Genomic DNA, 15,848 nt, shown 5'->3' on the forward strand with positions numbered 1-15,848 from the left:
CATCTCAGTGGGACCAGATCCAGGTGCCCTAGTAAGGATGTCAAATCCTGACTCAGGGGAGAGCGTCTCCATTTTAAAACTCATATCCAGTCTTCTATTCTCCCACTCTCCCCTTCATCCCTTGAGATGACAGCCCGACACCCTCCAGATCCATTCTTACGTGATCTAACCCATCCCTGGTCACGTTCATCAAGGCCTCAGGCAGCTTCAGTGGAAAATCTTATTCTCCCATCACACAGAAAGTCCTTCCCCAGTTGGGTCATCCTTAGACTTGACCGTAATTATCCATGAGAGGTTGTGGGCAGTATTTGAAGAGGGCAAGTATTACCGTGTGAGGCATCCTCCTTGGATGGAGCCTCGGCCTGGTCTCAGGAAGGGGAGGCTGATCTCTAGCAAGGAGAGGACCCCTTCTACAAGGGAACCTCAGGCTCACTCACTAAGTGTCCCCATTCCAGGCTTCCCTGTCCCACTCCCTCCTAGGAGGACCTTGACTTAAGGATGGAGATTTCTGGGATAGTGGATTCAGCCTTTTTCATAATTCAGCTGCTCTCCACTTAGGTCTGAGGCCTGGTGTTCAGCACAGTGTGCCCTCCATCTCCAGGAACAGAGGCCGTCTTCAGTTGTGGCTTTCATACTGTGCTCGGAGTGCTTCGACTGATGTATTCAACAACCAAATAATCCCATAGTTCTGACAATTACCATTGTTACCGCATCTCTCCAATGTTAGAGATATTGATTAGCCAGTACATACCTCTCCATATGTATCCCATCCCAGGGAACTCTTAGTAATTGTGATGCTACGGATGCCTTATGGCTTTCACGCCAACATCACTGCCTATGGCATTTCAGCTAAACATCCCAGAATATAGCTGTCCTGGATTTCATCCATTTGTCCCGTTAGATCCACTCTCCACTCTTACTCAACCTGCTTCCCAGGAGGCCAACATTTATGGACTGAAGCAATGGGCTCCCTTGCTCTCTGCCTTCCCATTTAATTCTGCAGAAGTCAGGGCATGGAGCAGAGTGAGATCGGGGTACTTTCTCCCACACCTCCCTCACCACCAGGCCTTGATTTGGGACAGCTGGGTCATCCTAAGAAAGATCGCAGCTCCCATCAGGCATTCCTCCTTCCACTCTCTCTGGGGTCTGATAATCAATTCCTCTTCTTCTCCTTCAGCCTAGGGATATTCATTGCTTCTAAACCAGTATTCAGAATGTTTTAACACCCCTGGTTGGTTTCCTTAACTCTTCCCACACATTTATAAATAGCATCTTCCTTTAACTGTCCTCAATATCCTGCTGCAGTGTCTCACTTGTTTCCCACTGGGCCCCTTACTGATGCTGTAGTCACCTTCTCTCAAATTGCAGCAAAACCTTAACTGCTTCTGTTTTTCTTCCCTAAGTTTCCTTAAGAAGCAGCCCTTTCTAGCAGAAAATTCTGAGGGAAGTCCTTAGGGATGGGCTGAAGACACTTGAGAGGTGCCACTCAGTGTTATCCCTTATCACCAGCCACTGTCCGAGACAGATCCCAGGCACTCAACTACTTTTCTGTTGGTGTGGCTTCTTGCCTGCCAATGGATCTGCACTAAAGACTGGGATGGATTTTGCTCATGTTCTTTGTTCCTGGATGTCCACCTCAGCATCCCAGTAATAGACCATCAATCTCAACATTCACTCTACTATTTTCATGAGGACATATCAATTCCTCATTCAAGGAGGGCTCTTGGCTCCCAGCTGGGAGATACCAAGCATCTGAGTCCAGACTGAGCTACCTCTGGGACTCAAGATCTCCAGTCATTTGTCTGGATCTCTTCCTAAACATGACATCCTAAATTAATGTGTAAGTAAAAGTAACTTTGAAGTTAATTTTGAGTGTGCTTGCTATTGTTATTCCAAGTACATTAAAGACTAGAGAGACTTTTTTGAAAGTTCTCATGAATTCAAAAGACAGAGGACATGCTTTATTAATACAGATTTTCTTGGCGTATCATGAAAAAAGAAACAAGGTTCATTTCAACCCCAAAACGTGGGAATTAAAGATACTTGCATAATGCCAGAGTTAAAAAAAAAAAAAGTCACAGAGAATCAGCTGCTGTAAAATTTTAGAGAGCACAAGAGCTAGACCATCACAGACTTTCCCCTGAGCCATCAGGGCAGCTTTACCCCGACAAACATGTAAAATTTCCAAGTTAAAAAAATTACAACTTAAATTTAAAATACACTAAATGGAAAAGAATATTTGGGATTAATCATTTTGGGCATAGCTTTGGGAGAGCATCACATGAGTCTAAAACCAGAGTTTAGTTGCACATGTCTTTAAACCTAAATGATGGCTTTAGTTACATATTTTTTCTGAGTTTGTTCTTTTTTTTTTTTTTAAATCACAGACAAGCCTCTTTATTAAGAAGGACCTCGAGAATTTTACGTGGGGAAAGAATCACCCAGAACCAGGCATTGCTCAATTTCAGCTACAATTGCCCTCCCTTCTTAATTTGAGCAGTCTCTATTTCTTGTGTAGGTAAGTGCTCAGTTAAAATGAGAAGGAAGTATTTTCTCTTAGGAAGCTTGCAATTTTCTTTGGGGGCATGAGGACAAAGCATTGGTTTTATTAATTTCTGGTCCTTCTATCATAAATCTAGTTGAAGACCAATTGTGAAGTAAGGAGAATTTAAAGACTTTCTAGACTCATTTCCTAATTACTCCTATTGCATTTAAACCATTGGCATATTACAAATCCAAATTGGAGGAGGATTGTGATATATTCAAATTATGTTCTGAGATTCAAGGTAAAGATAAATTAATTTGCAAATCTGTGACCCAGAGAAATTATTTCAGTGAAAACACAGATATTATTTTGATGGTTAGCATCAGTATGCCGCCTCTGGGCCTTGTGCTCGAGTTGGACCTAAGGGAGACAGGAAACCTCTTCCACAGGGGTGGTCAAAATTAGACAGTCCTCGAATCCAGGGGTATAGCTGCTGCCCGTGCAGGTGGGTCTGTGAAGCTCAAGGCCGCCAGCTGTGTTCCGTGGGCCACACCAGCTTCAGATGGTCTCGCACTCCGTGGTGGCAGTGGAGCAGGCTCCGCAGTCACAGCGGACAGCCACAGGGTAAGTGTAGAAGGGGTCCACTCCGGGGGCACAATTGGGCAGCTTGACCGTCACTTGTCTGGTCTCATTGTAGGTACAGACTCGATGATGGGCTTCGATATAGGGGGGTTCCAGAATGGGCTTCTATCCCCCCAGGAAGAAAACATGGAGCCTGTTAGAACATATCTTGTTTCTTGTTCTTGGTACCACTTATCACTATCAGAAATTAACTCATTAGTCATTTGTTTACTTGTGAATCTCTCTCCTCCCAGGAGAAAGCAAATTCCTGAAAGCAGCCACCTGCTCTCTGTGCCATATCCTGAGCTCCCGAAGAGCCTATGGCACGTAGCAAGTCCTCAATAACTATTTAGCAAATGAATAATACTGATCTTTGCGGAAGTCTTCTAACTGGCCTCTCTTCTACCATCACCCCCTACAGTCTACTTATGACACGGCAGCCCCAAGTGACTTTAAAATTAAGTCAGATCCTCTTTCTGCTCAAAGCACCAGTGATTTCCCATTTCACTCAGAGTAAAATCAAATATGCTCACCCTGTTAATCCAGGGGTCAGAACATTCTTCTCCCTTATGAATAACTCTTTCACCAGTCCAACAATTTGTTCAAACATCACCCTCTCACAGAAAACTTTCCTGACCATCCTGACCATCTTCTTGAAAATCAACACACCACCTCCATACCCTGCCACTTCCCCGCCCTCTTCCTGCTTTCTTTTTTTTACTCCATAGCACTTGTCAATATCATGCAACACATTATATATTTTCTTTGTGTTGTGTTTCTCCCACTCTAGAAAGTAAACGCCATTAGGACAGGGATTTTTGCCCATTTTACTCATGCTGTGCTTCTACTACCTAGAGTAGTACCTGTCACCCGGGAGGTCCTCAGTAACTTTTTGTTGAATCAATGACCAAAAACAGAGCAAGGCAGGTTCCAGAATGCCCTGTGCACTGTTCTAATAATCAAAGGATTCACTTCCTGATTTCACCTTTATAAATCTTGAATTCAAAGATAATTTTATAAAGAGTATAGAGATCAGGAAATCAGCACAAAGTAGTAGTTAAAATCTCAAACCCTGTCGTGGAAACCCCATTTTCCAGTAATTTGCCAAAATGACCAACACAAAAGAGAGGCACCTGCTATATATTCTCTAGGCCTTTTAGAAAACATAGAGTTTTAGAGAGTTGTCCCTTGGTCACATACTGGCAAATCTACAAGAAAGGGTGATATTGTGGACATCAAAGGAATGGGCACTTTTCATCAAGGAGGTACCCCCGCCCCAAATGATACCATGGCAAATCTGATAGAGTATACAGTGTTAAACCAGTCTATTGCTGTTGATGTTGTTATAAACAAGCAGACTAAGGGCAAGATTCTTGCTAAGAGAATTAATGTACATACTGAGCATGTTAAGCACTGGAAGAGCCTAGATAGCTTCCTGAAGCATATGAAGGACAATGATCAGAAAAAGGAAGAAGCCAAAGATGAAAGATGATTTCAATTGAAGGGCCAGCCTGCTCCACCCAGAGAAGCACACTTTGTGAGAACCAATGGAAAAGCGCTGGAACTCCTGCAACCCCTTCCCTCTGAATTCTTGACATGATAAGTGTAAACAAACAAACAACAACAAAAAAAAAAAAACCTGTAAGACTTAAAAAAAAAATAGCAAATCCTGAGTCAGACCCTCAACCTTGGGTCCCTGTTGTTACCACTTGCCCACTTAACTTCTTGAAGCCTCAGATTCCTCATCTGTAAAACAAAATCTCTACCTCACAGCATCGTTGCAGAGACAACGTAGGATGATACGTGTAATGTGCGATGCCCAGCACCAAGTAAGTGTTTGGTAAATGTCATCTATAGTTCTTATCAGAGCAGTTGTAAGAGTAAGGAAGTACTAAATAAAGTAGCAACTTACAAGCTTTCAAAAAACAAGGCCTTCACTTGGATTGGGTACATAAAGTATGTTTAATGGAGGCCCAGGATGACGTTCTCACATGAACCTCATGAAAGTAATGACTTTGCCTTTGTTAAGGACTGTGTGGAAGAGCTCAATTTAATATCACTGCTTCCTCCTCCTTTTCAGGGAGCATTTGACCCTCCTTAGTTTGCTTCATATCCTCTTACCCTTAGTAATCTGGAATCTCAAGCAGAGTTGCCAGATAAAATCTAAGACACTTAGTAGTATTTGAATATCATAAGAAACAACAACATTTTTTTAGAGTAAAGTATGTCCCAAATATTGCATGGGGCAGGCTTACACCAAAAAAACAATTGTTGTTTATCTCTCATTCATATTCAACTGACCTCATGGTTTGGATTGGGGTAGGTTTTTGGGGTTTTTTTTGTTTTTTTTTTTTTTTAATAAATCTGGCAACCCTAAAGCCAGGCCATGAGTAAAGGCTATTTTCAGCAATGGTTCCACCTTTGAAGTAAATCCAGCTACTTTGTTGTCAAAGACATCCTCATTTTAGACATGCTCTCCAGTTAAGTTCCCAAAAATAAGGACTTTATACTTCAGAAACTCTCAGATTACTGGGAAAATAAATTTCATTCTTTTATTTATTTTCTATAAGTAACCTCCCTGTATATATAGTACAGTAAAGGCATAGATAAAAGCTGGTTAATATTAAGTAGAATCTTATTCCCTAATGGCCTTGGTGCTTCAATTTCTCTGGTAAGAACATAGTCCCTGACCTCCCGGGGATGACCAGGATCCAATTAAAGACATTCATCAATCTTTAAAGAGAAGAGAAAGTGAACTGAATTGAAGGAAACATGGTTTGAAATTTGGGCCCAGAAAGAGTTCCAAAGAGCTGAGAAATGAACTTTGAGTAGAGGTAGGCATGGCCAGGTCATGCCCTGAATATGAGGCGATGCCAAAATACCCCAAGTAGGTTCGATGTCAAGTCACAGCTATGGTATCCTTAACAGTTGAATTATTTGGCTATTAGGTCTTATGCCCCTGGATGAGTGAAAAACCCAGCAAATTAGGTAAAGTAGTTTTATTTAATTTGGAGATTTCATCACCATAACTCAATCCATTCATGGGGCTATAATTTTATCTAAGTGATAGTAAGTTGCTCTCTGAGTCCCTGAATAGATGGCCATTTTTCTGAGCACCTCTCATGGTGCTCATGGACTTTTAAGTTGGCATCAATTCAGCTAAAAGACGTATGACTCCAGATAGAGGACAGGCCCATATAATTAACAAATATCTATTGAACATCTTGCTTGTACATGACACTTCAACAAGAGCTAACAAAAGCACAGGAATGAAACTCCTCTCCTAAAGAACTTAGAATCTAGTGTTGTGTGGTGGTGAAAAGTAAGACAAAAGGTAAACTAGAGTCAGGGCTGACCAGGGAGTCAGAAAAGCTCTAGGGAAGGAGTTGGTCCTGGACACAAATATCAAAGAATATATTTAATAATGACAGATGGAAATGAGAAGGGATATGAGAAAAAGGCCAAAAGTGAGATTTCATGAGAGATGTTTAATAAAACTTTTCAAAATCAGTCTGGTGAGACCAGAGCTCAGGTCATGGGTAGACATTGGGAAACCTGGCAAACTTCATATGGCTGAGGACCTTGGAAGTTAGCTTTGGAATTTGCCATAGTGTGGGGGGGGGGGTCATTAAAGGTTTTTGAGCTGGGGTGGGGTGACAAAATCAGAGCTGGAGCTTCATTAGTAACCAACTCTGGCCTCAGGAGAAAGGGTCAACAGTCATTCTACAGTGTAATGGGACACTTTGCTAAATGAGCCTTTTATCTTCTAACCTTACAAACATCTCATCTCAGTCCAAAGACGGTTCTAACTTTGTCTAAGACTTTCATCCTCATTTTAAATGCAATGTATCTTAAAAGGCTAGATATCATTGACTACAAAGGACTTAGTGAATAGGTCTGTGACAATCCCTGAGGTCCCCACAAATTGCAGGTGGGGCCTGGGGCAGGGCAAGGCTATGCATGAGCCACTGTGGGAAGAACTGAGGACCCACCCTCACCTACTAGACAGTGTAAGGCCGATCTCTTGTGAATTGGCTGGCTACATCACAGGGAGAGGAATATAGAGAAATTTTGTTTACATGCTCCAACCAAGGATTTATTCCCAGCTTTCTACTGATTGTCTACATAACTTTGTGGTCACTCACTCCTTGAAGTCCTTCATATCACCTGTAAAATGGGGAGAATAATAGCATATCTTAACCTCCCAAAGATGATTCCCAAATATACAGACACTATGTAAATACAAATATTAATTTTACCAATGCTTTGTTAGAGGGGCAAGATCATACTTGTTCCAGATTATTTTTGGAGAATGCCAAATAATTGTCATTTAAAAAATTCCACAAGAATGCCCCATTCTACCTCATTTTAGTTAAAAAGTGAACACAGAAATCAACCCAGGTGGCTGGCTCTGAAGGCTTTGTCACTTGCGTCTGTCTTGAGACTCACCTCCCAGGTTTCACAACGGCCCCAGCAGGCATCCGTAGTGATCCGAAGGCCCCTGCAGCCCGGTTTTTTGGCCACAAAAGTAAACTCCCTCACAGCACAGCCCACAAAGGTGAGCAGGTTCCCACTGGAGGTGCTGAGGACACAGCTGCAGCCAGCCAGGAGCAAGAGGACCATGGGGCCAAGGAAAAGGTATGCCAGCTTCATGGTGTTCCTCCAGAAAGGGAAAGAAAAGTGAGTTTATTAAAAGAGCCAGAGTCCTGGGGCACGTGGGTGGCTCAGTCGGTTAAGTGACCGACTCTTGGTTTCAGCTCAGGTCATGATCTCAGGGTTGTGAGATGGGGCCACAGTGGGGCTCCATGCTCAGCACAGAGTATGCTTGAGATTCTCTCTTCCTTTGCCCCTCCCACTCATGCTCATTCTCACACACTCTCTAAAATGAATAAATAAATCCTTAAAAAAAAAAAATTAAAAAGAGAGCCAGCTTTCCCCCCGGGGGTGATCAATAATATGATGGTCACTGTCAAAGGCACCTTGCTCTTAGCATCTCAGAAGAAATGAGCCAAGAAAATGTAAATGCCTACTAACACCAGCACAGGTGCCCAAAATTTCCTCTGACTCCAGCATGGTTTCCTTTGACCCATTGTGCTCGCTAAACACCTAACCCTTCCAGGGCATCCTCAGGTGTTTCCTTATTTCTATCCACCTGTGGATTTGACTCATGTGTTAGAGAGGTTTGTTCCAATGGTCTCTTCAAAATAAATGCAAAACATGAGTCACACCAAAAGTAATGCATATCCTAACATAATACATGAATACACACAAATTATTTTTGTTCAGATCTAGGTAGAGTATTTGGTGCCATGTTACCTGCCTACTCAAAATGACATTTTCAGTGTCATGAATGGGGAATGGGAGGGGCATAGGGAAATAAAAACTGTACGCCCAGATGCATTGTTGCTAATCTAGCCTACCACAAAACATGGATATGTGTAAGATATTATGAATCCTGGCACCTGACTTGGTAGCATTCATAAAAAATGTATCTTATTAGCTACAAATTGCCTCTGCTCTAGGTGTCCACTGTAATAGGCACCTAGTTGTGATTCAATTTGAACCCACATATTGGAAAGCATTAGAGGTATTTAAAACATAATCCCAATCTACTGTCAAGTCTATCCTCTCTGGGTCGCGGTCATTTTCTGTGCTTTCCTGGAGCCAGAATCATTCTCTGCATGCTGGGCCCACTGGACAGAACATACCTGGTTGTTAAAGTGAGAGTAGACACTGCATTTATGGAATGTCCTCAATTCATTATTGCCTAAAATAATTCATGATTGCTGCAAAATTATTTATTTTCCAATCTGAGCTGTCGGTCTCATCTACTTCTATTGATCTACTTCTGATCTGTCACATTAGTAGGGCTCTTTGGACTTCCCTTCTGGTGGAATGCAGTTACAAATATGGAGAAGCACTTACCTGATTTTGCTGGAGCTAACTCCTTCTAGAGCTCACACTTGCACCCAAGATTTCAGAAAATCACAATGAGTGATAGAAGTTTGCTCTGGGTAAGTGTCTCTACCCTCTGCTACTGGGCTGCTTGACTGCTCAAATATATAGGAAGGGTCTTGTCAATCAAAACAAAAGAGAGGCAGATCCTTACAGGAACCACTAAACACATCAAAGCTTTGGGATATAAAGCCAGTCTCTATTTTCCAAAACTGATTAACTTAAAGGGTGTTGTTTTGTTTCTTAACATCACCTACTGAAACAGAAAGTTACCTTGGTGGGTGACATAATCCTAGGGAAACAGTCAAAAGTAGTTCACCTGGTTCTCGGGGGAACAAATGCAGTGGGGCAAGATGGATTAACTTCCCTTTATGGTAATCACAACTTTCCTTCGGAACAGAAGTCAGTAGCTAGCAGCTCACAGCAAACTCTTTCCCTTAACTCACAACACGTTTCAATACATTGAAAATAACAAAACAATAATTCTTCCTGGAAAGACGCAGGATCACAAACTGAAAGGATGGAATTCACAGTAAGAAGAAACCTTTTGAAAGTCTTAAAATTAGTTAAGGATTAACTAATATTAATAGCACCTTAAAATGAGTCTTCTAGAAAAAAATCCAAGATGTTCAAAGAGATTATCTTCTGGCATGGGAATTAAAGAGGACTTTATATTTCTTCTATATGGCTTTCAGCATTTTTCACACTTCCTACACTGGACAGGTTTTTATAACAGAAAATCAATTAATATTGACACTTTAAGAATTAAAATAAACCAATAAGTGTACATTTGTGCTGCATGGCATGATATTCAATGTTATTCTAACAGAAATGTTTCATTAGCTTTCTGGTTCTGGAAAGTCTAACTAAGAATGCAATAGTATTCTTTATGAGCATGGGGCACAGTTTGTATTCCAATCTACAACAGTAGCATACAAATGGATTAAAAACCTCATTGGTCATGGCATTATTCTGGGTGCTCTAAAAAATAAATGAAGCAGACATCATCCCTGCCCTTAGGAGTTTACATTTCACAGCAAATAATGACAGAGTCAAAGACATTTAATATGCACATTACACAAATAATACTACATAAAGAACTTAAAACATTTGTTTCCTGCAAAGAAAAGTGTTCTTAAAATACATGCTACTCATTTAGGGCTTGATTTTTTCAAAACATGTTAACAATCCTCAGTAAATCTAATACTATACCATCAACATACCTACCTCTAGATTCAGATTATGATGTGTGCTTTATAGAAAATTGAACAGGGCTTGGAATAAAGGACTTTCTCCAGTCCTTCAGCCTGTGAGTAGCATAACCAGACCTGGGTACTGTGGAACAGGCTACTTACCTGGTGTGATCTTATTAATTTGCTGAAAGTTTGCCAGTTGGTGGTGAGCTGCCATCATGAATTGTGTTTCTGAAGAGAACTCTTCAGCCCTTTTACATCAGACCTGAAACATAAATACTTGTGTCTGTAATGTCACAAGATAAAGACAATAAAGAGAAGCCAAGAGTATCTTTCTTTTACAATCTCCAATTTCCTTATAATGCAGAGCTGTGTATCATACCTACCCCCCATCAGCACTAACCTTGTAAGAATGACAATTTACAGTCACTAAGCACCTACTATGTATGAGGCTCTGTGGAATCTGCTGTGTTCTTCCATATGTTATCTCTCAATCTTACAACACTTCCATATATCAACATGTTTTTTTTTTCCCTTTTTCCACTGGAAGAAATAGAGGTTCAGTTATTTTGCAATCTGCCCCCCTCCAAAGCCTTCGACAGCACTGGGGATGGTAAATAAGTTGGTTTCATCTCTACAACCAAATGTTGGAAGGTGCTGCCTGGAACACTGTGTTAAGACTTCTGAATGGTCACAGTGCAGAGTGCAGTGGCTCAAGAGGGATAGCAAACAAAGATTTGGGTGATGGCTCCAAGCTCAGGCCCTGGAGAATCTTATGTTTCTCTCATTTTGTTCTATTTTCATCTTCATATGGATTCGTTATCACCTTGGAGGATGTCACAAGGATCTGCTTCACTAAGGATAAGGAAGGAAAGGGGAGAAGGGGCATAGAGTCTGGGGGAGCATGTCAATGAGGATGAATGAGAAAGTGTCAGGGCCCAGAGGAGACTGAGCAACTGAGGTCCAGGGATGGCAACCCCAATGGGGAGGCCTGAGGATGGGCAACATGTGAAGGGGATGAAGACATTGCAAGAGCATGGCATCTTGCTTCCCTGGCTCAGCCATGCCGACGGTCAGTGGCACAGCTTCCTTTGTGACTGATGTAGCCAGGTCATTTCTCTCAGCCTCAATTTCATCATCTATCACAAGATGAAGTTGGACCCTATGACTCATAAGGCCCTTCCTCACACCAGAATTTAAAGGTTTACAAACTCTTTTATGAACAAAACCAGCTGAGGGCAAGTCAGATGGAGAATCCAAAGGCTCATATTATAAAGTCATCTAGATTTGTATTCAAATCTTGACTCTGACACATGCCAACTTGTGATCTTGGCCAAGTCTCATAAACCCTGGGTCTGTCTTCCACAAAACTAAAAATACCTCCTTCACAAGGTTCACGTGAGGATTCTACAGAGTAGTATGTATAGGGGTGCCTGGGTAGCTCAGTCGGCTAAGCGTCTACCTTCTGCTAGGTCATGATCCCAGGGTCCTGGGATCAAACCCTGCATTGGGCTCCCTGCTCCGTGGGAAGGCTGCTTCTCTTTCTCCCTCTGCCCTTCCCCCTCCTTGTGCTCACTCTCCCGCATGTGCTCACTCTGTCTCTCTCTCTCTCAAATTGATAAATAAAATATTTTGAAAAAATTAACATATATAAATTGCTTATCTCAGTGCTCAATACATGATAAGCAAGAAACCAATGTTGTTTCTCTTTCTTTCCCATCATCATTGTGTACCTCTAAGAAATAAAAGACTACCAATAAGAAATTATGTCATGCCATTAATTATTAAGCATACTCCAATTTCAAAGGTATTAAAGGTGAGGAATATGTTAGTCTGAGAATAAAGGAAGCAGTCTCCGGGGGCTATGAGACCCTACCAGCATCCTTAAACCAGAAGACGTGGGGTGGGTACCAAGCTTGCTTCACCAGTCAGCCTGTGGTATTTTGATCTGATGCTAAAATTAAAACACATTTTTTAGTATGAAAAAAGTCTGGAGTGTAAAATTTAGTTTTGAAGGTCCAAATCTCACACTTCAGGGGTACACATTTTATAATGGTTCCAAAATTCAATATATGAATAAATCTTCCTGAATATCCCAAACAATTTCAGTTCTGACCAAGAACAGAGTCAAATGAACTGAGCCAACAACATGCACCGAATCCCCACTTTGTTCCACGGGTACTAAGTGAGGGCCTGCAGGAGCAAAGCTGTTTGCTGTATAACTTACAATGATATCTTAAGAGTTGAGAAGAGATGTGCATGCTCTGATATGTTTTTCCCCACTGCTCTCTCAGAATACACAATGCTCTATCCCAGGGTCAAATTAATTAGCATTATGCCTCCCTCCTGTGGATGAATAAAAAAGCCACGAATGAAGCTCTGTGTTCCAAGGAATTAATAGAATTAATGATTTTCTGCAAATCCATATAAGGAAGGTCAGTCAGCCTTTGGACTTTACAAACTTGTATGTTACTTTTAATATCCCTTATTTACAGGGGGAAGAAATCTGGGTTTACAAATGAAGACAAACGGTGAAGTCTTGAAAGAAATTAATTTTATTGAAAAGACATTTCTTCCTTTCAAAGCACTGGGTATTTGTGGGACAGCTCCTCATATTATTGACTTAAAGAGATAATATTTGCCCTAGATGATGGTGTGGTTGCTATGGTAACTTTTTTTTTTTAACAAGACTAAAAATAATGAAGCCTGTGTCTGATTTACTAGGACAAGTCAGGCCTTTCTCCACAACTGTTTGAAAGAAGAATCTGTCAGTTGTCACAGATTTATTTCAGATTAAGGGGCACATGGTTTAGGCGCTGAAGTGGAATGTTTTTATTTCCGCCTGACTCTTCCACTTTTGAAGGTCATGGCTTTGCCTGGCATGGCAGACACATGCCTAATAAAGAGGAACGAGAGGAGCTTAATGAGTCACAAAGAAACATTCTTTATCTCAAGTGCATCCTGTATTCTCATTGGAACGAGTCCACAAAGCTGCCAGGGCCCCAAAACCTGCATTTGTAATTCCCCAGGCAGTTGCACAGACAAGGCCAAGGTTGTTAGCTAAGCTTCGAAGCAACAGCACTTCATTTGTTCACTGTTGGCTTTACTCCAGAAAAAGAGTCCTAGGATCATAGTTCCAGAGTGCACGCGTGTGTCTTTGTGTGCCCATGCTTAGGCTCGAGTGACAGAGCAGGGTGAAGGCAGGGTAGGGAAGGAAAAGAGGAGAGCTGCTCTACTCCCTAGAGTATTCACTGCATAATTTAGCACATATTTAGTAAGCAACTACTCAGTGCCAGGCACTGTCCAGCCCTGGAGTCACTGGGTTCCTTAAATAAGAAACAAAATGATGATGTTGGGAGACATCAGGGAATAGCTAACAACTGATGCTAATGACAATGTTAATGCTTCTCCTTTCCTTTCCTTAACTTTTCTTTCTTCTTTCTTTCTGTCCTCCCAATGTTATTGAGTATTACCATGTGTCACATATACACTGAGTACGTGTGATGCAAATATAAATGGACCTAAGGACCTGTCCTTAGTCAATGGTCTAGAGAAGATGATAAATAAACCAAAACACATATGACCCAGAAATTGCACTCTTGGGCATTTATCCCAGGGAAATGGAAATTTATCTTCACAAAAAAACCTGTACACAAATGGTCATAGCAGCTTTATTCATAACAGCTCCAACCTGGAAACAATTCAGGTGTCCTTCACCAGGTAAATAGCTAAATAAACTATAGCCCATCCATACCACACAATACCACTCAACACTAAAGGAACAAAATGCATGACAACTTACATGAATCTCTGGAAAATCAAACTGAGTGAAAAAAGCCAATTATGAAAATTTACATACTGTAAAATTCCATTTATGTAACATTCTAGAAATGACAAAATTATAGAAATGGGGAACAGACTTGTGGCTTCTGGAGGTCAAGGAGACGGGAAAGGAGTGAAATGGGTGTGGTTATAAAGGGTCAACATGTAGAATTTTTCTGATGATGGAAACGTTCTGTCTCCTGACCGTGGTGGTGGATACAAGAACAAAACATGTAACAAAATCGCATAGAACTAAATACACACACACACACACACAAAAAAAGTACAACTGGGTAAATCTAAACTAGGCGGATGACTATATCAATGTCAATACCTTCGTTGTAATATTGTCCTACAGTTTTAAGAATAAAACATATTGCAGGAAACTGAATAAAAGGTACACAGGATTTCTCTGTATTATTTCTTACACCTACATATGGCTCTACACCTATCTCAAAATAGAAAGTTTGATTTAAAAATAAATCAACATTTTATTTGGGGGGTGGGCAAAACAGATGAAGGTGGCCAACAAGTTACAAGATAAGTTCTGAGGATGTACCCTATAGCATGGTGACTATAGTTAACAAAACTGTATTGCATATTTGAAAGTTGCTAAGAGAGTAAAAAGTTCTCATGACAAGAAACCCTGTGTAACTGTGTGTGGTGATAAATGTTAACAAAATTTAATGTGGTAATTATTTTGCAATACCTACATATATCAAATCATTATGTTGTATGCCTAAAACTAATACAATGCTATATATGTCAATGATATCTCAATTTTTTTTGATATCTCAATTTTTAAATGAAAAAACAATTATTCTGCCTTAAGAAAAGCAAAATAAGGAAGTTCATTTTTAAGTATTACTGTTAAGAAATTGAGTTAAAGTAACTAGAGCCTTGAAAAATCAATCAATCAATATATCGTTAAATGGGATAAGTGCTGTGATAAAAATGGAGATGGAAAGCTATGAGAGTGTGGACTATAGGGTATCATCAAGAGAAGACTTTTTAGAGCGAGGACTCCAGTGAATTAGAAGTAAATACATTCTAGGCAGAGACATATTGACTCCACCACTGGACCTGAGAGCAGAAGGTATGTCTGTCTGTCTTGTTCACCATATTTCCCCAATGCCTAGACTACTGCCCAGCTCACAGTTAACTATCAAAAACCGTCGAGTGAATAACTGAAGACATGGAAGAGGGTATGGTGAGTTTGAAAAGGTATAAGGAGTCATCACAGTTGAGCATAGAGTGTGTTCACGAAGAGAGACAGGGGTGAGGGCAGCAGCAGCAGATGGGCTCTGGGTCAGGTCCTCTGAAGCACTCAACTTTTATTCCAACATAAAATAGGAGCCAAGTTTGTGTTTTAGAAAGATCCTGAAGCTGCAGTGAGGAGAAAGATTGAACTTAAGACTCCAGCTGGGGAGGCTAGTGTGGTTATCCAGGTGAGTACTCTGCTCACAACCTCAAATGTTGGAAGTCCTGTAGTTCCTATGTCCAAAGCAGAAGTGTCCCCTAAAGATAGACTTCAAGACACATGTGCAATTTTGAATTTTCTAGTAGCCATATTAAGAAAATAAAAGAAAAAAGATGAAATTATTTCAGTGATTAATCCCAGGGTGTTAAGTACCAGAAATAAGATTGTTTTTAACCCAATATCATCCAAAATTTCTACATTTCAAGAAGTAATCAGTATAAACCATTATTAATGAAATATTTTACACTCTTTTAATATCCTTTTCTTATACTAAGACTTTGGACTTTGATTT

The 15,848-nt window shown here is 40.7% G+C and overlaps 1 protein-coding gene across 1 annotated transcript; it reads right to left on the reverse strand.

Moving 5' to 3' along the window:
• Nucleotides 1-2,000: 2,000 nt before the first annotated feature.
• Nucleotides 2,001-8,612, reverse strand: GPHB5 (glycoprotein hormone subunit beta 5). The gene is made up of 2 exons (XM_025443627.3): nucleotides 7,556-8,612; nucleotides 2,001-3,232 (listed from the first exon to the last, which is right to left on the reverse strand). The coding sequence occupies exons 1-2, from the start codon at nucleotides 7,757-7,759 to the stop codon at nucleotides 3,044-3,046; spliced, it is 393 nt and encodes a 130-aa protein (XP_025299412.1). The 5' UTR covers nucleotides 7,760-8,612; the 3' UTR covers nucleotides 2,001-3,043.
• Between the last annotated feature and the right edge of the window lie 7,236 nt (nucleotides 8,613-15,848).

The sequence above is a fragment of the Canis lupus genome, chromosome 8 (assembly GCF_003254725.2).
Source record: "Canis lupus dingo isolate Sandy chromosome 8, ASM325472v2, whole genome shotgun sequence".
NCBI lineage: Eukaryota > Metazoa > Chordata > Mammalia > Carnivora > Canidae > Canis > Canis lupus.